The sequence below is a fragment of the Gadus macrocephalus genome, chromosome 7 (assembly GCF_031168955.1).
Source record: "Gadus macrocephalus chromosome 7, ASM3116895v1".
Lineage (NCBI taxonomy): Eukaryota > Metazoa > Chordata > Actinopteri > Gadiformes > Gadidae > Gadus > Gadus macrocephalus.
This window is the reverse complement of record NC_082388.1, coordinates 22,344,606-22,370,090: the sequence shown is the minus strand read 5'-3', so window position 1 is coordinate 22,370,090 and position 25,485 is coordinate 22,344,606. Positions and strand designations below refer to the sequence as shown.

The 25,485-nt window shown below is 43.8% G+C and overlaps 2 protein-coding genes and 1 long non-coding RNA gene across 5 annotated transcripts in view; 1 reads left to right on the top strand and 2 right to left on the bottom strand.

The window, feature by feature from the left end:
- LOC132460955 (zinc finger protein 271-like) overlaps positions 1–25,485 on the bottom strand; it is a 57,913-nt gene that overhangs the window by 29,875 nt on the left and 2,553 nt on the right. Inside the window, exons 1-7 of one of the 3 annotated variants that reach the window (XM_060055922.1) lie at positions 23,088–24,085; positions 22,666–22,994; positions 19,411–19,570; positions 17,858–18,360; positions 17,206–17,447; positions 5,749–5,815; positions 3,103–3,274 (exon numbers count right to left, since the gene is read on the bottom strand). In XM_060055922.1, coding sequence (XP_059911905.1) covers positions 3,103–3,274; positions 5,749–5,815; positions 17,206–17,447; positions 17,858–17,969 — 593 coding nt within the window. In that variant the 5' untranslated portion in view covers positions 17,970–18,360; positions 19,411–19,570; positions 22,666–22,994; positions 23,088–24,085. Of the gene's footprint in view, positions 1–3,102; positions 3,275–5,748; positions 5,816–17,205; positions 17,448–17,857; positions 18,361–19,410; positions 19,571–22,665; positions 22,995–23,087; positions 24,086–25,485 lie in introns of those variants that run through there. The other 2 variants (XM_060055923.1, XM_060055921.1) reach the window with 2 other exon arrangements.
- Positions 10,279–11,501, top strand: LOC132460988 (uncharacterized). The gene is made up of 3 exons (XR_009526495.1): positions 10,279–10,380; positions 10,592–11,356; positions 11,396–11,501. It is a non-coding gene; the product is annotated as an uncharacterized LOC132460988 (long non-coding RNA).
- LOC132460970 (uncharacterized) lies at positions 11,718–14,849 on the bottom strand. Its single transcript, XM_060055965.1, has 4 exons — positions 14,440–14,849; positions 13,516–13,710; positions 13,336–13,415; positions 11,718–12,855 (listed from the first exon to the last, which is right to left on the bottom strand). The coding sequence occupies exons 1-4, from the start codon at positions 14,536–14,538 to the stop codon at positions 11,892–11,894; spliced, it is 1,338 nt and encodes a 445-aa protein (XP_059911948.1). The 5' UTR covers positions 14,539–14,849; the 3' UTR covers positions 11,718–11,891.

Sequence of the window (25,485 nt, the reverse complement as noted above, 5' to 3'; positions counted from 1 at the left end):
TACAATGCTGTGTTGAATTGAGTAGAAATGTGCTCAAATATGAGTTGACATATTTTTTATTCAGTAAATATAAAATGATTTCCACCAGATATTCAGAATTATGGGTACCTGTAAGGACCAAACTCCGTGGGAGAGACACTTTCACTCACCTTTTGGTCTTCCATTAACTAAATGGCTTCTTCTGGAACCCCTCAAACCCACAAGAAGACGCTGAAGACATTTTAGCACAAGTAGGCTAGGGCTACTGGCTACTCTATGTGTGGTTTCCTCCAACTGCATATGGCAAAGTGTCTAACCCACGGAGGTTGGTCCTTACAGGTAGCCGCAGTTCTGTTTAAAGTCAAAATTCTGAGTTTAAAATCAGAATTCTGACTCTAATCTCAGAATTCGGAGAATAAAGTAAAGTCTGAATATTTTTTTTTTTTGATGGCTTAAATCAAGTGAAGGGATTTGAAGAGTCTAAATGGAGTAATCAATGTTAACATGCACACCATTTTTTTTTAAAACACTTGGAAACAAATAAAGCCAATGTGATCAAGTTTGAATACATTTGAAATAAATACAGAATAGCTAGGTCTGTGTGGTAGTAACTTGGAAAAGTATGTTATTGATCTTATTCCTTCATATCTAATTAATCAAAACAGGCTCATAGTCCGTTGGACTCCATTGAGTCTCAGCTTTAATATACTATATTGTGTAGATAGCATCTTGTGAAAAAGATTGTTTAAGCATTGCAGTTAGCATTTAGCTTTTACCGGGAGTAAATCAAATATGTAGTAAGCTCCTAGCCTCTTGCAATATAAATAGGGGTTCCCCACAGACAGATGCACGATATATAACCATCATATTTCCAATCAATGAATGAGTTTAGCGCCAGTGTAACAAAAATAATGCAACCGTTTAAGCTTGACTTTGTAATTCTAGGTTAAATAGTGAGGTTATTAAGGCTCTGTCCACAATAGTTAGCTTTTGCGATAGCAACCTTGGGCTCGAGCGTCATCTAGCGTCCTCAAACTCAAGCCTCAACAGAAGTAAATGAGACCAACTGAAAATATACGAGGCTGTACTGAATGAAATTAAACTGATTCTGAAAACCGTATAGAGGATATCATTTTTTGATATGTCAGAGAAGAATTTGAATAGAAGCGTGCAATTCCAAGATAATCTTAACATTTTAAAATTGGAATGTAGTCTCTCACGGAAAAATTGTGGAAGGAGCAGGATCTCAAAGTTTGTGGAGAATAAGAAAGATAGAATGAAACTTAAGAAAGACCAAGGTTGAGTGCTGCATGCTTGACCTAACTATAATATACAATTGTATATTATAGGTAGCCAATTGAAAGGGAGATACTGCCCGTCTTCTATAGTTGAAAGCTTTTGTTATAGTTTGCATTTGCATTGCAACTGTAGCCACGAAGCCTGATACTGAGGTCAATCTAATTACTACTTTGTTGTGTAAATTCCTTTAACTGTCTTGCAGCCAAGTCCACTCCACCCATAGTGAATTGCAATTCAACTTGATCTCTCCTCTGGACAATCCTAAAATCTCCCCAATGGTCACTCCCCCTCACCTTTGTTTCCTTTGTGTTAACCCACAATGTGAAATTGCCGATAAGAATCATGTACACCCATTGTCTCATTGAATGCTCGGTAACTTTGCTACCTGTATCTTCTCATGATCATGCTATAAATTTAAATCAAATATTTGGTTGTCTGAAGTGTCCAAAAAAATAAATTATTCTTCATCACAGAGACATCAATTAAGTATAACAATAAAGCAGAAAGCAAAAGAAAATTTGGAAAGTGTCTATAATCACAAAGAAAAAAAAACCTACAACAGCCATTTAAAAAAAATACAGGATAGAGGTGTCAATCAAAGCATCCCGTTGCCCGTGTCAAAGCACCCCATTGCCTCTGTCCTTGAGCATGTGCAAACGCAAATTGCTAGGGTCGCAGAGGCTGGCGTTGCACCTTCAGGGCTTCTCCCCGGAGCAAGTCCTCTTGTGTCTCTTCAGGGCGGAGCTCTGACTGAAGCGCTTCACACATTGGTCACACCTGTAGGGCTTCTCCCCGGAGTGTATCCTCATGTGTCTCTTCAGGCCGGAGCTCTGACTGAAGCACATCACACATTGGTCACACCTATAAGGCTTCTCCCCGGAGTGTATCCTCATGTGGCTTTTCAGGTGAGAGCTCTGTCCGAAGCGCTTCACACATTGGTCACACCCATAAGACTTCACCCCGGAGTGAGTCCTCATGTGGCTCTTCAGGTCAGTGCTATGACTGAAGCGCTTCACGCATTGGTCACACCTGTAAGGCTTCTCCCTGGAGTGAGTCCTCATGTGGATCTTCAGGTCAGTGCTATGACTGAAGCGCTTCACGCATTGGTCACACCTGTAGGGCTTCTCCCCGGAGTGAGTCCTTATGTGAACCTTCAGGTCGGAGCTATGACTGAAGCACTTCATGCATTGGTTACACTTGTTGGGCTTCTCCCCGGAGTGAGTCCTCATGTGGATCTTCAGGTTATAGCTCTTACTGAAGCACTTCATGCATTGGTTACACTTGTAGGGCTTCTCCCCGGAGTGAATCCTCATGTGGATCTTCAGGTTGTAGCTCTTACTGAAGCGCTTCACGCATTGGTTACACCTGTAGGGCTTCTCCCCGGAGTGAGTCCTCATGTGGCTCTTCAGGCTAGCGCCATGACCGAAGCGCATCACGCATTGATTACACTTGTAGGGCTTCTCCCCGGAGTGAGTCCTCATGTGGACCTTCAGGTTGAAGCTAAGACTGAAGCGCTTCACGCATTGGTCACACCTGTAGGGCTTCTCCCTGGAGTGAGTTCTCATGTGGATCTTCAGGTTGCCTTTCAGTTGGAAGCGCTTCTTGCATTGGTCGCACCCGTACGGCTTCTCGCCGCTGCGGGTACTCTTGTTAGTTTTTTCAGGAAAACCCTCAACAGACAACACACAAGGCCGGCCCTTGCCGCCTCCCCGATGCCCAGTCAGCTCCTCACGGTGGACCAGCTGCTCGTCGCTCTCTAGGCTCTTGACCACGCTGTGGTCTGCCGACAGCGAGTCCTGGGCCTCCAGTTTACACGCGGTGAAGAGTGTGTCATGACTGTCCACCGCCAGTGGGCCCTCCCCTTTTCCATAGACGTTCAGGATCCTCAGCTCCCCTTTGTGACTTGACATGTGGGAGGAGCCAGGGGCGTCCACATGCAGACTATCCAATGCGGCGCTGTGCTGTATGCTGCAGTCTCCAAAATCATAGCAGTCATCTGCAGAGAGAAAAAAAGATAATGGAATTGTGTTAATTCATTATTTGCACGAAGGGATACAGTATATCCCTTTGAGACATAGCACCTCTACTTCTCCCCCTTTTAAAGAAGTGGGGAGGTCATGAAGACACAACCAAGGCTATCTGTTTTTACTATCACCTGTTTTACCAATACTGTAGTCATATTGGGAATCGGAGCTGATCTCAACATTCCTGAAACCTGTCCGCCATGAAGAAGATTTAAATATCGTTCTACTATGAACTGTATAAGTAGTCCTTGTGTTTTAGCAGGGCTTTGGTCATGATGCGCTTTCAAAAGAGGGCCAGGCTTTTCAGCGCAGGTAGATTTGAGTACATGCTCAGTTGATCCAGGTCGTTTTCCTGCTTTCTTGCCAGCAATGTGTGTTACTAACTAGGGGTCTAACGGTACACGTATTTGTACCGAACCGTCACGGTCCGGGCACTTCGGTGCGGTTACAGAGGTGAACCGCGGTACGTAAATGTGGCGTACATAGCGTTAATATGGCGAATGTAAAGCCTTGTTTTGCGATGCGGAATTTAAAACTTGAAGTCGGAGTTCCACCCGGACCGTTTAGCCAAAGTATACTACTTTTTTTTCTGTCGTATCACACATGTAGTCCGGTAACTTATCAACCCCAGCGTCCTCGGTTGCTAAGCGACGTCAACGGCTTTGGCAGACTAATTCTCTGCTGATCAACACTACGAATGCTGGTAACAAATAAATTGTAAAAAGACACACTGTGAAGTTATTTTTTTGACGTGTCTAGTTCACCGTCATACAGGCTGTGTTCAGTAAAATAAATGAATAAATAGCGATCTGTTTTCGGCGCATGTAGGTCTATCTGCCTAAGCCCACGTTGAAATAATTTTGATGTTGAATGTGGATCGTGCAATTGTTGAAATAAACAGATTGATTTCATACAAATCATAAAAGCCTCTCCCTGTGTCATTGTGTGTCCGTGTATCCGAGGTGCGTGCGTGGGGGGGGTTCTTGATTGACCGATGTTCGAATTAGGGCTGGGCGATATGGGCCAAAATGAATATCTCGATATTTTTTTACTATATCTCGATACACGATATATATCTCGATATATTTTGAATCTCCTCTAGAGCACATCATCAATGCTCGATTCAACCATGTCTGGCATAATGTTACGTCAGTAATAATTCTAGTATTCCTGAAATATAAGTCTGCATGTAGATTACACGAAACAACATATTGTTTAAACTCATCAGTGCTTTGTATTGGAACAATTTAGAACTTGCACATAAGAAAAGGAAAATCACAGCAAGTTAGATTTACCAACACAGCATTTATTCAAACCGTTAATTATTGATGAACTGTTTGCATAATAATTATTCTATATACACTGCCAGACGACGGATCCAATGCTATTCTTTTTCAAAACCAAATCTTCAGTTTCCATCCTTTTTTCTCTCACGCTGTTCTCACTCACCGGTCGGAGGTACACACACACCTACAGCAGCGCGCCTTCCAGACTACGTCACACACGCGCGTCCATGAGAATCTCGTGGACTCGCAATGGGCGGGGGGAGTGAGTGTGTTTAGAGAGCCACCGGAAATAGCGAGAGAAGGGAACGCTGTGCGTTAAACAAACCCCGAGAAGCCCAATCCCTATGAGAGCTCCCCACGCTACGGCCATCAGGAGGCACACAGAGCTTTTGGCCGTGATATTATATAAACAATTATATTATATTATTATATATAGAGCTCCGGGAGTCGCAAACGGCAACAATCACTTTCTCCTCCGTGCTGCAGTTCACCCCGGACTGCACTGCACCGAGTTTGACGGTTGAACGCTGGTTGGCTGTTACGTTACACATGTCACTCAGTGGCCACGCTGTTGAACGCTGATTGGCAGATACGCGTCTCTACGTTCACTTTGTATGAGATCTTGTCGCCCCGTCGCGTGAAAGCACAACGAGTATGCCGGCGGCGGCAAAAAGAAACATTGCGTGCCAATTTATATTCGATGTTCGCGATAGGGGCATTTTATACATCCCCTGGAGAACATCTCGCGATACATCGCATATATTCGATATATCGCCCAGCCCTAGTTCGAATATTATTCTCAGCGAATATTGAATAGTATTTTTGCCAGAAACGCAGATCCCTAGCACACGCATTTGAAAAGGCACCATATCCAGGTGTTACCATCGCCGGTGCTGTGGAAGAAAAAAACGAGCTGTGCAAACCCAGCTCAGGACACTATTTATATAACAACCCCTGTCTGGGAATTCAGAAATGCAAATGCCATAACCAAGTTTATTGTGTTTTCATTGCTGTTGATCTACAGCCATTCTCCGTTGTTGACAAACAAGCAGTTTTTTTTAATTTCCCCCTTAACAATGAACCGTACCGTACCGTGACTTAAAGACCGAGGTACGTACCGAACCGGGACTTTTGTGTACCGTTACACCCCTATTACTAACCTCCAGCGTGCATGCCCCAATCAATATCCTCTTCTTCCTTGATTGAAATGGTGTCTGGGGTCTGCTGCTTTCCACATGAAGAAGGAAACACACACAAGACATTCTTTCATTAGCACAGAATAGTTGTCAATCCCCGCCAACGACACATTGAATCATAAAGGTGGGTGCTTTCTATGGGTGTGTGTTGACTTCCGGATGTGCTTTGCCGTGTGAAGACGTGCGTGCGGAGGCTCCGTGTAAAAGTTGTCAAAAAATATTAATATCGCCATACTGTTATCAGTTTGGGGGAGTGAACGAATACTGTTTTGTTTGGGTACTAGCAAGTGCGCTTTCAGTACATTTTTTGACCGAAAATGAAGACTCGAACGAATCGAGCGGGTGGAGAGAAGCAGCAGGTGGCTAGCGGCGTAGCCTCCTTAGCTAGCAGGGACAGTGTTAGCCCATCACAAGCCGACGGCATACCTCAGTGGGCTCAGGACATGATGTCCGAGATTAAAAAAGCCAACGTTGCGGTTACGAAATACAGAGAGGAGACAAAGACTGAGATCGCAAAGTGTAAGGAAGAGGAAGAAAAGAGATGACAACCGAGTTGGAAAAATGGACCAAAAGTTTGGAAGAGAGCACGAGAGCCCAATCTGAGTTGCTACGCGGGGAGGTGAAGCTGGTTGCTGATAAAATTAGAAGTCTGGCTGATAGGATGGACAAACGGAAAAATGAGGTAGATGAAACGTTAAATGATCAGTCCGACACCATAACCGACATGGGGACAAGACACTGAAGCTGAGGGGACGCAGTGAGGATCTCGAGGCGCGATCACGGCGCAACAACATACGAGTCGTGGGGGTAAAAGAAGGGGCCGAGGTAGGCAAAAAGCTGTCGGAGTTTATGGCGGGCTTACTGAAAGAAAAGTTGGGTCTAGCGGCGGCACCGACGCTGGACCGTGCACACCGGGCACTTGGCGCGAGACGAGACGGGAACGGAGGCCCACCGAGAGCATTTGTAGTGAGATGTCATTACTACACAGAGAGAGAGGAGATACTGAAGAGGGCGAGGGAAATGGAGAGAACACCCGAGGGTCGGAGCGGAGGGATTCACATCTTCCCGGACTTCACCCAGGACGTAAACAGTAAGAGAGCAGCCTTCAGAGAAGCAAGAAGCCTCCTGCGGACCTGCAAGGGGGTCAGATACGGGCTACGTTACCCGGCAACACTGGTGATTACGCCAGAAGGAGGACAAACGAAAAGCTTCGAGAGCCCAAAAGACGCTGTGGACTACATCAAGAAGAAATTGAGCCCCGGGTGAGACCTATAGACGGATCTGATTCTGGCTGAGTAGATACTATACATGCTTACACTGTTGAATTGGTTGGGGGATTAATGTAGGCAGGATATTGTTCACCAGTCCTGACAACATTGACAAAATATTTGGCTTCAGTGTATATTTAAAAATAAGTTATGTATACATATTTATAATCCTCATCTTTCTACAAGCTACTGTTGTCCTCCCTCATACTACTGTTTTACTCTATTCAAGGTTTGAGGGTTGAATGTTCCCCCTTGACTATTGTTGCCTACCCTTTATGGCATTGTTTTTTGTTTTTATTTCACTGCTTTACCCTATTCAGGCCCTCATTGTGGAGAGCTCCCCCCCTTTTTGTTTTCCCATTAGGTGAATAAGTTAAAAGGGTGATGTTATACTTTTCAGACTAAGAGCGATATGCACGGAGCTGCACACGGTAGGCTTGGTGTGCAGGAGATGGTGGACCGGTTGGCCACGAGAGAGCTCGCTAAAGAGCATTATATTTGGGTTAGTGTTTATAGATGTTATGTGTTATGTATTGGCTGTGTCTGCGTGTGTGATGCCCCCCCCTTCCTTTCCAGACCCCCTCCTTTTAACTTTTTTGCTTTTGTTGCCAAAGGCCACAGTCTTCTGACATGGCACCAAACATGGATCCGAGCAGAATGGCCACAAAACTGATGAGCTGGAATGTAAGGGTGATCAATAATCCAGCTAAACGGAGTAAGGTATTTTCACATTTGAGAGACCAGGGAGTAGAGATAGTATATCTACAGGAGACACATTTGTTGAACAGGGACCACCTCAAGCTCTGTAGGGGGGGATTTTATCAGGTTTATCACTCAGATTTCAATAGTAAGGGTCGGGGAGTGGCCATCCTCATACACAGGAATGTACAATTTGTAGAAACAACCACTATAAAAGACAAACATGGTCGGTATGTTATTGTAGTTGGAAAATTCAATATGCCAGTGGTTCTGGCAAACATATATGCACCGAATTGGGATAATGTTCAATTTTTTAAGGACCTATTCTCATTATTACCAAATTTGGATACTCATAATCTGATCCTAGGGGGAGACCTGAATTGTGTCCTAGATTCAACTCTGGACCACTCTAGTCCAACACCCAGTGTACTGAGCAAATCAGCGCAACTCCTTCTGTAAGGTATATGGTATATTTGATCCATGGAGATACGTAAACCCAACCTCCAGGCAGTACTCTTTTTATTCCCCACCACATCGGACGTATACTAGGATTGACTACTTCTTATTAGACAATAAACTGACCCCTATAGTAACAGGTATAGAATACTCTGGTATAGTAATATCCGACCACAGCCCAGTCATATTGAAACTTCACTTTCCAGAAAACACGCCACCTCAGAGAATGTGGCGCCTTAATAACAGGCTATTGGCAGATGATAATTTTACCAAATTTATAAACTCGCAAATAGTTTTTTTCTTAGAGCTTACTGACACCCCCGACATAAGCAGTGCCATTTTGTGGGAATCCTTAAAAGCTTATATTCGAGGACAAATAATTTCATACAATGCTGGTGAAAGGAAAAGAAAGATGAAACGTACCACAGAATTAACAGAGGCAATAAAAGAAGTTGACCTGGCAAATTCTAGGGCTCCCTCTGAGGAGCTACACAAAAAACGTATTTTGTTCCAAACTGAGTATGATATCTTAATAAATCAGCGTGAGGATCTATATCTTAGGTCGAGACAGGATTTCTATGAACATGGTGAGCGTGCAGGTAAGCTCCTCAGCCACCAGCTGAAGCAGTCAGCAGCCGCTGGTATGATAGTGGAGATAGGGGATAACCTGGGGAATAAGATTATAGATCAGAAAGGTATTAACAACCAATTTAAGTCTTTTTATAAGGATCTTTATACTTCGGAAGTAAATGACAGGGGGCGATTGAAAGATTTTTTTGAAAATCTGGAAATGCCATCCTTAGAGAGGGCAGATAGGGATAGATTAGAGGGTCCCCTGACTGCAAGGGAGATAGAGAATGCGATTCGAAACATGAGGACAGGCAAAGCGCCGGGCCCTGATGGGTTCCCGAGTGAATTTTATAAAACATTTGCCTCTAAACTGATACCCCTGCTCTGTAGAGTATATGAGGAGGTCCTTGACAGAAAAACTTTACCTCAAACAATGTCACAGGCTATGATCTCTGTGCTCCTTAAGAAAAATAAAGATCCACTTAAGTGTGGATCATACCGCCCGGTGAGTCTACTTGGATGTGATTATAAGATATTGACCAAGGTACTGGCAGCTAGGATTCACTCTGTGCACGACGAAAATGCTAACTTCCTGTTTGAGGGCGGAAGTTGAGCCTCTAGCTTCCGCTTGGCGGTTTGTTGACATTAGCCGGCTGGCGGTGTGAGGTTATTGTTCGCAATGGATCGGAAAAAACGATTTACTTTTCAAAGGGCAGTCGGTGGTAATAACCACCATTGTTGTGTGCCACTTTGTACAGCCGGGGGGAGATTCAACAAAGTTTTGAGCTTTCATAGTTTCCCAAAGGAACCTACTTTACGCGCCCAGTGGCTTGTGAAAGTCAGAAGAGAAGGTTTCACCCCAACCACCAGCTCTAGAGTGTGTAGTCGACACTTTGAGCAAGAAGACATAGTTATCTCTTCTGCTGGAAAGCGGTGTCTTCGACCAAATATTATTCCATCCTTGTTCGGTTGGAATAATTACACCAAAAAAACTCAACGGCCCGGAGTTTGGGATCGCCGGCCTCAAGCAACCCAGGCTTTGGACCGCGCCCCCGAGGATGACACCACCCCCGAGGATGACTCCACCGTGGAGATGGAAGTGGGTGAAAACAGTGTCTCTGGATGTACTGAGTTGGCTTCGACACCTCTGATGGAAGACCACGATTACACAGCCAGCTCTTTCATCGTGGTCGACCGTGAGAAATTTGAGAGCATGTCGAGGCAGATCGAGGAGCTCACACGGCAGATCGAAACACTGCACATGGAGAGATTTGGATTGCAACGGTTTTCAAGTGACATTCGCTACTATACCAGGTAAGAAATGTTGAACCTGAACTTTTCTAATTATCACACAAGCATTTCACTGGCCTCCCATCTGTATGATTGATTTGAATGATGATTAAATTGGAATGTTTTAATGTAATATGAATGCCATCACCATAAAAGCTATGTCCTGTATGCATGCAGATTTCCATCATATGAACATTTGATGGCCTTTTGGGATCTAATTCAAGAGGCACCAAGCAGAATGGTGAGAGTCACCAGAGGTCAGAAGAACCTCTCCACCAGTACATCCACTGAGACCCCTATGAACAGACCAACAGTAAGTTTTACAATAAACATATACCACCGGCTCGGTACATGTGGATCACACATTTTGCTGGTGACTGCCACAGAAGAGGCAGTTAACTGTGTATTGTTTCTGCTCAGCTCTGTGCATGCACCACATATTTTAAACACCCTAGTTTGTGTATGTTATTGTTGTGTTGTAGTGCTTCTATCTACAGTATCTAATACAGTGACATTTTCCCTAGAAACTGCTGCCAATTGACGAGCTCTTCCTCTTCCTCAACTACCTGTCAACCGGCTGTACACAAAGGGAGCTTGGTCACAAGTTCAATATCCACAGAGCAACAGCAAGCAGAATAATTTTGACGTGGTCCAACTTTTTGTATACTTTGCTCGGATCGCTCTCCATCTGGATGACCAGCAGATCAGTGAGAGAAAACTGCCCCACAGATTTCAATGGGACCTATGAGAACACCCAGGTCGTCCTTGACTGCACAGAGATGAGATGCCAAGCCCCTACCTCCCTTCTGCTTCAAAGTGAGGTATTCTCCGCCTACAAGTCGCACTGTACCTTCAAAGCACTTATTGGCATGTCCCCCCATGGAGCATTGACATTTGTGTCAGCACTTTTTGAAGGCTCCATCAGTGACAAGGAGATTTTCCGTCACTCCGGCATCACCTCTCTCCTAACACCCGACATGGAGGTTATGGTAGACAAGGGGTTTTTGATAGATGAGCTAGTTTCTGGGAAAGTGCATCGCCCTGCTTTTATGCACAAACAGGAGCAAATGTCAGAGGTAGACATCCTTAAAACCCAGTCGATTGCACGCCTGAGAGTCCACGTGGAGAGGCTCATTAGGAGGGTCAAAGAAAACAAACTTTTTGACACGGTCATCCCTCTCTCTATTTGTGGCAGTATAAATCAACTGTTCACTGTTGCATGTCTCCTCTCCAATTATCAGTACGGACCCCTGGTCAAGAAATGGATGGTCTGATTTTCTGGTGGCCAGGTATCCTTATCCATGGACTCCCACACCATACTCTCCTAGCAAAATAAACATGCTATTTAACCATACTCCATACTGTTTTTTTTATTTTTTTAAGTGATTTGTTGTTACTCTTTAAATAAAACTGTTTTACTTCATAAATGTAGTCTACAGCTTTGTTCTGTGTCCTATTGGCTGTGATGGATTTTTTAAAGATGCAAAGGACCATTTATCTGTAATTCAGAAAGGAAAAACACATATAGATTTCAAGTGAAATGTATTTGAAAGAGTAAAATTTCATTAATCGTTAGCATGACGTGTCACTGCCTGTTACGAACCTTTGCTCGTTAAAGAGGTGCAACAAAAAGGAGGGAGACAACTGATAAAATGTTTGAATACGTTATCATTTATTGAAAAATCAAGGGATAGGGGGGAATTAAATAAAGAGAAAGGAGATTGCCCTTCAATAAACAAAGCATTCAAATGAACATGTACAATTAACTTAATCATTAGTCACATAAGATTTAAAGGAGTCATCTGCTAAAATGAAATCAACAACTCATGCCACTGCCAGGTATTTGTCCATGTATACATTGAAGAAAAACATGTCAATCCCACGCTTCATTGTTGGCATCATGCCCTCATCCCTCTGGATTCTCTGGATGAAAACATCATCTTGGGCAGAGACAACAAAATCGCACCAACTCATACCTGTGACCAACAGTTGGCCCTGAACTTGCCAATAGTAGGCATGGGTTGGTTTGAGCTGCACTGAACCACTTATTACCTTCAGATAAGGTGCGTCTATGTAATTAGAAATGTTGGGACATTTTATCTCTAAAAGGCCAAACTCCGGCTGTTCTAATGGGTCAAAAACAACCCCATCCGGCGAGGCACCAATCCAAGGTGCATCTGGGTGTACTACAAACCCACATTTGTAGTGGTTGACTCTCTTTATCTGGCAGTACTCCCAGACTGCATCAGCCTCCAACTCCAAACCCCTCTTCATAGCTGCGGTCTGCCGTATCCCTCTAAGAATCCGTTCCGCAAGTCCCTCTTCAGAGGCCTTGCCCACATGACAGACTTCTCTGAAACGAGATGCTGTCACCCGTGGTTTCCGAACATTGTACCAATCGGCACACAAGCTCTGCTCTCGGGTACCACATTCGATCTTATGGGCCAAATCCTCGGTGACTTGAAGACTTTGCATGTGCAGTTGTTGTTTTCTGGAACACGCAAACATGCACTCTGATGGCTCAAGTCTGTAGGCCTGGAGTGGCAACGATGGAGGGGGTGTGGCATCATGGAGAGCCTTTACCTGGTCTTTGGCAGGTTGCTGGTACGACACGGGACTTCCATGTTGAACCTTTCCAAACAGCGAGTCCACTAGTGGAATATCTGCAGTTATCCCCATGCTGCAGATCATAGGGCGGTCAGCAGCAGCAAAGTCTTTGTATACCTCCGACACCCGAAGAACTGAGAGGTCAGGAAGTTCCCCATGAAGACCTTTGTACAGTTTGCTCCTGTATTTTAGAACACACACACACACACACACACACACACACACACACACACACACACACACACACACACACACACACACACACACACACACACACACACACACACACACACACACACACACACACACACACACACACACACACAAAATCTGCAACAGAGTAATACATTCTGCTTGAGTGGAAGAGCATTCTGCAAATGTAATACAATAACGGGTCATCTGAATTAATAATAACACTGAATATCATGAATTACAATTCAGGCTTTTGACAATTTTATAGACACCTGCTAAAGAGTTTGACACTTAGAGGTGAGTGGAATCAATCATTGATGAAATTAGTTGAACCTATAACTCACTACCGTAGAGAATATAATTACACATAGAACCTACTTTGTAACAATAATGCCAGTTTCCCATCACTGGTTATAAATGCTATTGGCCAATATAATGTATTCTGAAATCCCATAAATAGAGCACTTACCGCACTCCCTCTGTGGTCTTTCTGGCTTTTGGTTTGGCCGAGATCACAGCCATCTTGTCAACAGGGCCCGGCTTTATCCCCTACAGCAATATGGTAAAAAATAAATACAGAATGTGGCAAGTAGGATTGTTTTAAAGCAGGTACAATGTATGCATGAAAGGTTGGATTGAATGAACTCACCATAACTCTAGGCTTATGCCACTGTTGTTCCCCTTCAGTGCAGCTCAACGTTGGGGGGACAACCTGGAGTTTCAACTGCGAATAGTGCGCAGCTTGAAACAGAAGTGCAACACCGTGGTTGCACAATGCCTTTCCAGCCTTACAGGTGCAGTGGAAGTGCAGGAGCTCCACAGGCTGCACATCTTTTAGGACCACCTATAAAGTACAACATACCAATGTATTCAACGTAATCAATACATATCCCTTGACAGTATTACTCATGTCAAGGGATATATATATTAAAAGCCTGCCTGATGTATATTCAAATTCTGCCTGAACACCTCCCTTGACAGCCTGGCATGATCCTAGGAAACTCTACTCTAAGCCCAACCATACCCTAACCCTAAAACCTAACAATACCCTACCGAACATTAGGCCTAACACAATTTCACACTGCCGCTGACTGTATCCATACTCTGAGCTTGTGAGGTTTCTCTGACTTCCTCATTGACCTGTAGCACTCTGCCCTGACCATCACCTCTCCTGAACCCTGATCTTTGTCAGACACTGTGGAAAAATAACAATTTTAGCAAGTTAGTAATTAATAGGATAGCATGCAAGTTAGTTGGTAAGAACAATGACTAGCAACTCTAATAGGAAAATATTGTTGTCCATCTAAAGTTCGTTTGTTCATACACAGGCAATCACAGTTTGCTAACTTGAAAACGAACGAATCAACGTTTGATACTTTTAGGCTACTGCCTATATAACACGTAGGAGTGTCAACAACACATAGCCTCCGAACATAACATCATAAACTAAACAAGGGCTAAGACAAACATCTAACGCACGATTTCGACTTTTATAATGTATAGAGATAACATAACATTTACCAGATAACATAACTTTAGCACGTAGCATGGATATCATGTTGTTGTGACTTACCTTCAAAATTGTGCAAATATTGCGATATATACAGTATAAAACCCTTTTCTCGTTTGCTTTGGGGTGCGGGTGAAAAAATGCTGACCAGTCGATGAACATCGTCAACTGTTATCGCCGGCATATGTCCAAGACATCTTGAGAAATTTGCTTCGGCCATTGGGCTACCGGATTCCAGCCATAGACAGCCGAGTCGTGTTGATACCGGAAGCTCGACACCCAATAGGAAGTACGCTACCGGAAGTAGCATATGCTAATGTGCACGTAGTGAATTGGGCCTGTTATAAGTAAGATAATACATCCTGACCAGACAGGGTTTGTTGCTGGCAGACAACTTTCCAGTAATCTTCGTCGCCTTTTTAATGTGATATACACAGCCGAGGATAACATTGAGCCCGAGATTGTGATATCCTTAGATGCCCACAAAGCCTTTGATAGAATAGAGTATCTATTTGTTCACGGCCCTTGAGAGATTCGGATTTGGTCCTAATTTTAGTTTGTGGATTGAGATAATATGTGCGAACCCCCAGGCTATGGTAAGAACAAATAGTATAATATCTGATCCTTTTCCTCTGTTTCGGGGAACAAGACAGGGGTGCCCCTTGTCACCCCTGCTCTTTGATGTGGCAATTGAGCCCCTTGCAATAATGCTGAGGAATGCTGCTGGACTGGGGGGAATACGCAGGGGGATGCAAAACCATAAACTTTCTCTATACGCTGACAACCTCCTCCTTTTCCTGTCGAACCCTGTCACAAGCATCCCGGTGGCTCTGGATATTATCGAAGACTTTGGGAGGGTTTCGGGTTATAAAATTAACCTAGAAAAAAGTGTTATTTTCCCAATTAATAAACAGGCGAGGGGACTATCATTCCAGGCCTATCCTTTTACAACAAACAAAGATAAATTCACCTATTTAGGTGTTACTGTAACAAGTAAATACAAAGACTTATTTAATCATAACTTTAAAGTAACATTGGACAAGGCAAAATTAGATATGGAAAGGTGGTCATCTCTCCCAATATCATTAGCAGGGAAGATAAATTCTGTTAAAATGACTAATGCCACGGTTCCTGTTTTTATTCCAGGCAATACCAATTTTCATTCCTAAATCTTTTTTTAAAGAACTGAATAAATGTACATCTACCTTTATTTGGAAAAAAAACAGTCCCCTGGATAAGAAGAGAGTTCCTAGAGAGGCAGAGAGAAGAGGGCGGCCTGGCCCTACCAAATTATATGCATTATTATTGGGCTGCTAACCTACATAAGCTGTTGTTTTGGGTCTCACAGTTAAATGATGATGAAACCCCAGTGTGGGTACATATGGAAAGATATGCATCTAGCCCGGTATCCCTACGCTCCCTGGTCTGTGCTCCTCTGCCCTTAAGCAAACACCTTTACACAAACAACCCTGTTGTACGTGACTCAATCAAAATCTGGGTCCAATTCAGAACTCTTTTAAAAACAGAAACGCCCTCCTGTCTGCTCCCGTTTATGGCAATCACTTGTTTTCTCCGGCCCTTGGGGGAGCAGCGTTTAGGGAATGGTATAGAGCTGGGGTGGAATGTGTTAAAAATCTGTTTAAAGATGGTGTATTTATGTCTGCTGCTCAGCTGGAGAAGGAATATGGAATCCCCTTAAGGACTAACTACTTCAGATACTTTCAGATTCGAGATTTTGTGAGAAAGACATTCTCCTCATCCCTTGAATTACCACAGAGTGGGTGGATAGATGGGCTATTGGACATGGACCCGACTCTTAAAGGGACAGTTTCTATGCTTTATGTGAATATCCAGAGGGTGGCTTCCCCATCCCTTGATTACATAAAAAGGAAATGAGAGGAAGAATTAGAGTTGGACATATCGGACGATGAATGGAGACGGGCAGTAGAACTAATACATTCTTCTTCTATATGTGTTAGACATGGATTAATACAGTTTAAGGTGTTACACAGACTTCATTTCAGGAGGGACAAACTGGCAAGAATTTACCAGGGAGCTGATCCGACTTGCCCTAGATGTAAACAGGTGCCAGCCAACATATGCCATATGTTCTGGTCTTGTCCCAGGCTCAAAGAGTTTTGGACCAAAATTTTTGAAACCTTCTCATCCATCTACGACAAAAATATAGAGCCCGGTCCTCTGGCAGCCATTTTTGGTGTGGCACCAGGGGAAACTCAATTAACTATTGCTCAAAGGAAAGCAATAGCATTCTCTTCATTGTTGGCCAGGAGACTGATCTTATTTAACTGGATAAAGGCAGCACCGCCAACACACAAACGGTGGGTAGAGGAGGTGATGGCACACCTAAAATTAGAACATCTTAGATTTACTTTGCAGGGCAACACTAAGAGATATTCTAAGGTCTGGCAGCCTTTTATTTCCTATTTTGAGCGTGAGTTTTCATCTGCACCAACATAATTGGCAGCTTCTGAATCCCCCCCCCCCCTTTTTTTTTTTTTATTATTATTATTATTGTTGTCATTTCTATTTATGTATTTATTTTTAACCCGAGAGTGTCTGGACTACACGGGTGGTGGGTATGCCTGATGTCTAGTAGTAGGATCTGTCTTGTTATTGTTCTGTCTGTGTACTGTCCTGTACTTGTGATGTATGTTTTGAGTCCTACTATTTTGTTTTGTTTTGTATGAGATGTCTGATGTTTGAATATGAAAATCAATAAAAACACTTTGATTATTCTATGGGTGTGTGTTGGAGTTGTAGCAGAGGAAGTTTCTCTTTTGGATGGTGAATGAGAAGATGATTTCCAACCTGCACCGTCAGCTCCTCGCGGTGGTCTGCAGACAGCGAGTTCAAGGTCTCCAGTTTAGACGCGGTGAAGAGTGTGTCATTGCCGTCCAGCGTCAGCGGGCCCTCCCCTTTTCCATAGACGTTCAGGATCCGCAGCTCCCTGTTGTGTCTTGACATGTGGGAGGAGCCAGGAGCGTCCACATGCAGACTATCTGAGGTGGCGCCGTGTTGTGTGCTGCAGTCTCCAAAGTCATCGCAGTCTTCTGCAAAGGGAAAAAAAGATAATGGAATTGTGTTAATTCATTATTTGCATAAAGGGATACAGTATATCCCTTTGAGAAATAGCACTGCTACTTCTCCCCCTTTTAAAGATGTGGGGAGGTCATGAAGACACAACCAAGGCTATCTGTTTTTACTATCACCTGTTTTACCAATACTGTAGTTATATTGGGAATCAGAGCTGTTTTCAGCTTTCCTGACACCTGTCTGCCATGAAGAAGATGTAAATCGTTCTACTATTAACTGTATAAGTAGTCCTTCTGTTTTAGCAGGGCTTTGGTCATGGTGCGCTTTCAAAAGAGGACCAGGCTTTTCAGCATAAGTAGATTTGAGTACATTCTCAGTTGATCCAGGTCGTTTTCCTGCTTTCTTGCAAGCAATGCGTCTTACTAACCTCCAGCGTACATGCCTCCATCAATATCCTCTTCTTCCTTGATTGAAATGGTGTCTGGGGTCTGCTGCTTTCCACATGAAGAAGGAAACACACACAAGACATATTCTTTCATTAGCACAGAATAGTTGTCAATCCCCGCTAACGACACATTGAATCATAAAGGTGTGTGCTTTCTATGGGTGTGTGGTGGAGTTGTAGCAGAGGAAGCCTCTCTTTTAGATGGTGAATGAGAAGATGATTTCCAACCTCGCGGAGGGGCAGTTGTTTGGCGCGCTCCAGGCTCTTGACCACGCTGTGGTTTGCAGACAGAGAGTTCAGGGCCTCCAGTTCAGACACGAGTGTGTCATGGCCGTCCAGTGCCAGTGGGCCCTCCCCTTTTCCATAGACGTTCAGGATCCTCAGCTCCTCGCTGTGACTTGACATGTGGGAGGAGCCAGGGGCATAAAGACTCTCTGAGGTGGCGTCGCGTTGTGTGCTGCAGTCTCCAAAGTCATCGCAGTCTTCTACAAAGCGATGTTTCAATACATTATTTGGAGAAAAAAAGGAGACAGTGTGCATTTATACACGTAAAATAAACTATTAAAATGTATGCAACATTGACAGAGGGTTCAAAATGTGTACTAGGGCAGACAGTTTTCAGAGTTTGGAAGCCCCCCTCCCTCAACTCAAAGCTCAAGCGGTTGACCAGGTGGAGGACACTGAACGAACACCAGAGCATAATGATACGAGCACAACGTGTCATTCCCTGTAAGCTGATCAGCTAACATTCAGAGTTTTTTAATGAATTGATGTACGAGAATGATAAACCAGCTCATGTGGCATCTGTCTGGAAACCATTCTGGGCTCTTGACTGTTTCCATCTTCGATATGCAACTACCAAGTTTGACACGTGTTTCATCAGAGCTCTGGTCATGATGCTATTCAAAAGAGCATCAGGCTTTTTAGCGCAGGCAGAATCTAGCAGTCATCCTAAAATCTATGGGTGCTGTAAGATGAGTGGAATTTCCAACCGCCCTGTGTTTTTGGCCTACCCTAAGCGAAGGGTAGCCGAGCCTTCCGGGAACAGCTGGCTGATTTCAGACACGGCAGCTTTTGCAAGTACGTCCATTATGGACGAAAGCTGTTCTTCCAAAGTTTGGGCCGCAAAGCGACATGTTTATTAACATATTTTACTCTGTTGTGGATAAAGACCCACAATCAAATAAAGATTTTTTTTTTAAAGATTAACATGCCTTCCTCAAACCTTTCGGTTTGAGTCCCCACATCAGCCACCTGAGGCTTTACCTGAACAGCTTAGATGAAAGAGATTCATGTTAATAGTTGTTCACCATTACGTATTCATTGGTAACAACACATGCAGCAACTAATGCAACCCAGTAGCCTACACAATATCATTTTCTAACATTATGAAGTTCATAATTTTCAATGCTTGCTGTCGGAAAAGTGTAAATTGCTAAATAGTATCCATGGAAAAAATGAAAAATGTTGACATACCGTCCTTATTTGTGATTGTATATGGCATGTATGGTGAATGGTAGATATAAGCTAACTACCTAATGAACGATGGAAACATCGTATGTTGCACTGAGATCCACGATGGACCACCACTGGCTCAGGGTCCATCGTAGAGGCGTCTCCATCTCCAACATCTTCAGGCTCTGAAGTGGAAGTTGCACCCGCCCCATCATTACTGGCAGCACTCTCCCCCACAATCTGAAAACAGACCACAATCACAACTTAAAAAAAATCATGTATTATTTAAAAGACTGCTAGCCTAGCAGCTAATATTTTCGAAATGTTCAATGTAGTCCGATGCATCAGCTGCATTTCCTCGCATGTGCCGTGTTGATACCAACATTCAAAGAAAACCAAGGCAACTCCGATGTAACTTCAAGGAAACTAATATTGTAAAGCATTACTTTGATGCGTTTTGAAAAAGATCATGTTATTAGCACAATAAAATAAGTGTCAGGAGTAGGGTTGCCAACTTTCAGAAATTAAAATAAGGGACGCCCACCACGGGCCCGACTCCTGTGGGGCGGGGCGCCCGCAGCAGTGGTATGTTTTATTTTGTGCTGGTGTTTTTAGTAAAGGGTTGATCAAGAAAGGAATTGGTCATACTTAAATCTTGAAATGCTTTATTACCACATAACATTCTCTTATAAAGTGCAGTCAATTAAATCTTGAATGAAATCTCTGTGTGGCGTGTGCAGCAATGAACTTTTAAAATATACACTAAATAAACGGAGAACTTCATGTTACTTTTTAAGTGCATAACTATAGGGACTCTCTTTGAACATTTTTACAAAAAAAAAACAGTACAAATAAACAACAAAAACACTTATAAACTTATGTAAAAAAAGAAAGTGCAAAACATTACTCCTTCCCTCAACATTACTCCTCCCCTCAAAACTGTTACTTCTTTTTCCAGGTGTACTTCTTGTTACTCCTTGCAGCACTGAGTAACTCTTTGTCTTTCAAAGCGCTGTTGTAAAACTCTGAACAGGACTGCTCAAAGTTGAGTGATCAGGAGCTCACTTCTCATGAGCTCTGTGGAGCACCTGTTCCTGCAGTCACTCCATTTGTTGGCCATTCTGGAGAAGATCCTTTCCACACATCCAGTGGATGCTGGGATGCTCAGGATGTGTCTGGTGATAGACAGCATGTTTGGCAGGTCAGCTACTCGAAAGAGAGCCACCCACCTGGCAGCCACACCTTTGGACTTCCATTCATCTTCAGCATCTTCAGAATGGGTTTTGCTGTGGAGCATTCATCATAAAGTTCATCCATGTTGACTTTATGGATGAGGTTGAGCTTGGTGGTCACCCTCTCAATGTCAGTAAAGGTCATGGTGCCATGGTGCAGAGAGAGAGGTTGCAGTGAGAACAACCAGTAGTCTTCAGAAAAGTTGAACCATTTCTCAACATATGAGAGTGCTGTGTTGAGGAATGCAGTAAAATCTGCCCTTGCCATGTCAGCATCAAGTGGACGGAGACGCTGCAGCTTCAATTTAGTTAAGTAGCCATAGCACTGTTAATCTCGTCTCTGTGTGAGCTTTTGCTTGAAGTTTTCCATGATGGAATATAACTCAACACAGGTGGTTTCATCACTCTCCAGCTTCTTTACAACTTCCTCAAAGAGAGAGAGGATATTATTGCAGAGAAGAAGGTTGCATGCTGTTCTGTTGCATGCTGTCTGATGTCAGACAGCCCACCGTGCGCCACTGAAAACACTCGCCGACATATTTTACAACTTGCCTTGTAAACATCTCCACTGACGCTGTCCAGCCAAGGATGTGCGTCTTCCCACTCACGTCCGTACTTCTGCAAGCGTTTACGCTTTTGAGGACGTGGTGGAGTATCGGGTGTAGCGGACATTTTTAAAAGGCGCAGGTTTTGTGAGCAGCGCCGGTGTGTGGTGTCTGTCGCTAGGCAACCGTGACCACTACACGCATGCGCAGACACACAGATGACCGGAGCGGGTCTTGCGTAGATCCCGCCGCGACAATTTTGCTGACCGTAGTATTCCCTGTGTTTTGTTTTGATCATTATTGTTAGATTTAGTATTTGTGTGTGACAGACATGTGTATTGGACATTTATGGAAATACGGAACAAATTGCCAAATAAGGGACGATTCCGTATTTTACGGGACGGTTGGCAACCCTAGTCAGGAGGCTCATGTGCAGCCTCGTGGGGCTAACGTAACAATAGTAGCTATAAGCTTACGGCAGCTAGCCGTGCTCTCCTGCCTTCATGATGCTAACTTCACTATCATCATTACAGTCAACAAAAGTGTTGCCAAGACTTATACATTATAACGTCAAGAATGCATTTGGAAATGTACATGCAGGGCGAATACATTTCGATGCAACATATTTTATAGTATAGTGTTTCCCACAGACCAAGGACCAATGTGTGGTGCGGGGGGGGGGGGGGGGGTAGTATCATATATTATATATACACGCCTCAATCGGTTCGGAATAGAATTCAATGCAGAATAGAATAGGTGGTGTAGTCCGCTATAAATACTTATTCCGATTAGTTTGGGGTTTAACTTGGAGCAGCTGCAGTAGTTCGCAATTGGTCCACTCCGTCTGTACTTTAATGCACACCGAACATTACCGCTGTCAAGGAAATTGGATTTATTGCCTGATTCACGTCTTTGTTATTTTCACTCCGTAGTAGTTTCATCTCATCTCATTTTCGACCGCTTATCCGGGGTCGGGTCGCGGGGGGAGCAGCTCAAGCAGGGGGCCCCAGACTTCCCTTTCCCGGGCCACATTGACCAGCTCTGACGGGGGGATCCCGAGGCGTTCCCAGGCCAGTGTTGAGATATAATCTCTCCACCTAGTCCTGGGTCTTCCCCGAGGTCTCCTCCCCACTGGACGTGCCTGAAACACCTCCCAAGGAAGGCGCCCAGTGGGCATCCTTACCAGATGCCCGAACCACCTCAGCTGACTCCTTTCTAAGTAAAGGAGCAGCGGCTCTAATCCGAGTTCCTCACGGATTCCTCACTCCGTAGTAGTTTCAGTAGTCCGGTAACTTAACAACCCCAGCGTGTCCGGTTGCTAAGCGACGGGTGACATCGGTGGGTTCATGTGTCTCGCTCCGTGTGTGTGTGTATGTGTGAGAATGACAGGGAGAACGAGTGCTATGCAGAGATGAATGGACGGAACGATTTTTAGATTTCGAAATGGCGTTATTAAAAAAAAGAAAAAAAAAAAAGACAATCAATTCGTGGCTCGATGTTGATTCTGTGGCGCCGCGCCACACAATGGTCTATGTATGGGAAACATTGCAAGACTTACTGTACAAAGCTCCCGTTTTCGGCGAGCGGATTCTCTGCTAGTGCTAGACTCAGTCCCGCCAGATGTTGCTGGTAGACCTGCATGCACAGATGGAACAGCTCCATTTGACAGCCTAACCGACTCTCTTCGTCGAAATCCAGGGCGCAATTTCATCAGATCCCCTTGGTTGTAGCTGTCCGGTGTGAAGTGTTTTTCACACAACACTGTGTGTCTCGTCACCGAGGAGGCAGCGAAGTTGCTTCTTTGCCTGGACGAAACGTATCCAAACACGGAAATGGTTGTCTTTCTTGTTTGGAAATCGGTGGACCTGATGGCCAGACAAGTTGGAGCTGTTGCATCCAAAACAAACACAACAATTAACCATTTTGACAACTCAAACCTACTTAACTACAACGATAACGACAAGCTCTTTTCTCTCTTACCAACACTTCGACTACTAAACCAACCGACGAATGGGTGCCAAATCCAATGTTTGCCTGTTGTCACGTCATAGGGGCGTTCTCGTGGAAAGGGGCGGTTTATGGGAGCCTAGCTTAGAATAAGTACACTTTCTTCCGTGGGTGTTGTAAGACATATGTATTCCTGTGTATTTATTTTTTTGATTGACATTTGCATACACATTTCTGTATGAATTACGTTACACAATTAACTTGAAAGTGGCCCTTTAAGTCTTAATACGACTTGCATAAGGTAACAACAAAACCTGAAATGGTTTGGAAAGAATTCCTCAACATTCATCAGCTATCGACTTAATATTTCAAGTAACTCCGTTTACATTTAAATAATATTTTGCTATTTTTGCCGATATCATAAAGTAATGTCACGTTATTCCCGTTCCACGAAGTGCAGGAGCGGGCAGTAATTTGTTGTTTGCTACATTATCCTCCTTAGCAAACCGGTTTGAATGTCCAACAATACCATGCAATGCATAAATTGGTGACCGGATTAAATCCGAAATGTATTCAAGTGTTTAAGAGCGTTTAAAATCGACATTAAACGACCAACGTGGTATTAATGCAAAGAAAATACATCGCAAGTTATTCACTACGGGCGCAGCGATCTTGGTTTTTTCGCGTCATCCGCTAAACCCATGTTCTGTGTTCCAATATCCATACTTCCATGGGTACACTTAAACGTAGTACACTATCCACATTCACTAAGTGCGCTAAATTTCAGATGTCAACTGTTGTTCCAAATCGAATACTCCGCAGTGCACAAACCGGAAATTACGACCACGACTGCCGCCGCGGCTCCTCCCCCGCAATAAACACCCTTCTTTGAACGGGGAACTCTTTACGCCTGACAGATTATTCCTCTATAGAGTGGCTAACTCTAGACCAACACTAACTATGGGGGAATCAGAGTTCTGCTGCAAGTGGACAACAACCTGGTTCTGTACACGAAGGAGAGGAAAGCCGTGTGGTCCTGTCACCTGGAATGAAGCGAACTCCAGCAAGTTGCGTCTGACCCATAGATAGTATATAAAATGGATGTAGCATCCGGGCAGACCCGTTATTCCAACTGAATCCTTAATCTCAGGTTTACGCGCGTCGCCATTTTAGTTTGACTCGTCATAGTTTGACTCCGCCTCATTTCTTCTTCTTCTTCTTCAGCTTCCGGCAGTTAGGACGCTGTCCATCGTATTACTGCCCTCCACAGGTCCGATGATTAACTAAATATTTACATTTAGTCCTGTACTATGCAGGAACTGCAAAACTGCCCCAGAGATCAGTTTATGGTTATCACAATGCTCAAACAAGGAAAAAACTGAAAAAGCCTGACCTCCAAGTCCCAAGACCAACAGTCTACCAGTGAGTGCATGTTTTTCTGTCCTATATTTTCTACACTCCAGAAACAACAGAACATGTTTTACTGTCTCACAACTCCCACATTCACATAAACCAGAAACATGTTTGCCTACAATAAATAAAAAATGATTTAGCACAGTGACCCAGCCTCAATCTACACAGTTTAACAGTTCTTTTCAGTCCCTACGGGACTGAAAAGTGCAGGTACATCTTTTTTTTTTACTTGAGATTGTAAAGAGAAATAGTGTATACCACTGCTTTATTTTTCCCACCCTCTCTGCCATTCCTTCGTTAAGCCTTCTTTCATTATTTCTCTCAGTTCCACTCTCGTTAGATCTAAACCCTAAATACGTTAGATCTAAACCCAATTCTAAAAAACACAGTTAGAATGGCAGAAATAATATCAGGTTGAGCCTTAGAATTCCCCCATTTTAAGGCTTCCAGAGCAGCTGCAGTCAGAACAGATGATAACCTCTCTAGGTCTGGTTTCTTCAATCCACCTTAAAGCCCATAGGATTGCCATTAACTCAGATGTGAAAACAGAACTCTCATTAGAGATGCGCCAGCCAATCTTCACCCCAAGCTGCTCCACATACATCCCAAACCCAGCTCTCCCACTAACTGGGTCTCTAGATCCATCTGTAAAAAATAATCAAAGTACTGTCTCTAATTGAGTTTAGATGTTCCGCTATTTTTGGAGTTACCAGCTTCTTATCTTTTTCCTGTAGAAAGACCATTTCAATGTTCAGCTCGGGCAGTACCCAAAATGGCATAGGTAGCCAGCTTGTATGTTCCGCTACACTAACCTGTTCCAAACCCAGCCGCACAGCCCACTGATTTATATTTACAAAAAATATTTTATACTTATTGGCTCCGTCAGACTCTTGTAACAGGCACCTTGCTGGAAAAGTTTGATGACACCCACTTAGTTTTACCCAGTACTGCAGCCCTAACTTAATGCGCCTTAACCATAGGGGCATTTCTCCCATTTCAATAAGCAGGGCAGGGACTG

Coding starts and splice junctions, on each gene's coding strand:
- LOC132460970 (XM_060055965.1), bottom strand. CDS start 14,538: ATGTTCATCGACTGGTCAGCATTTTTTCACCCGCACCCCAAAGCAAAC. Junction 13,416..13,515: donor GGCATAAGCCTAGAGTTATG/GTGAGTTCATTC, acceptor ATATTGCTGTAG/GGGATAAAGCCGGGCCCTGT. Junction 12,856..13,335: donor AAGACCACAGAGGGAGTGCG/GTAAGTGCTCTA, acceptor TCTAAAATACAG/GAGCAAACTGTACAAAGGTC.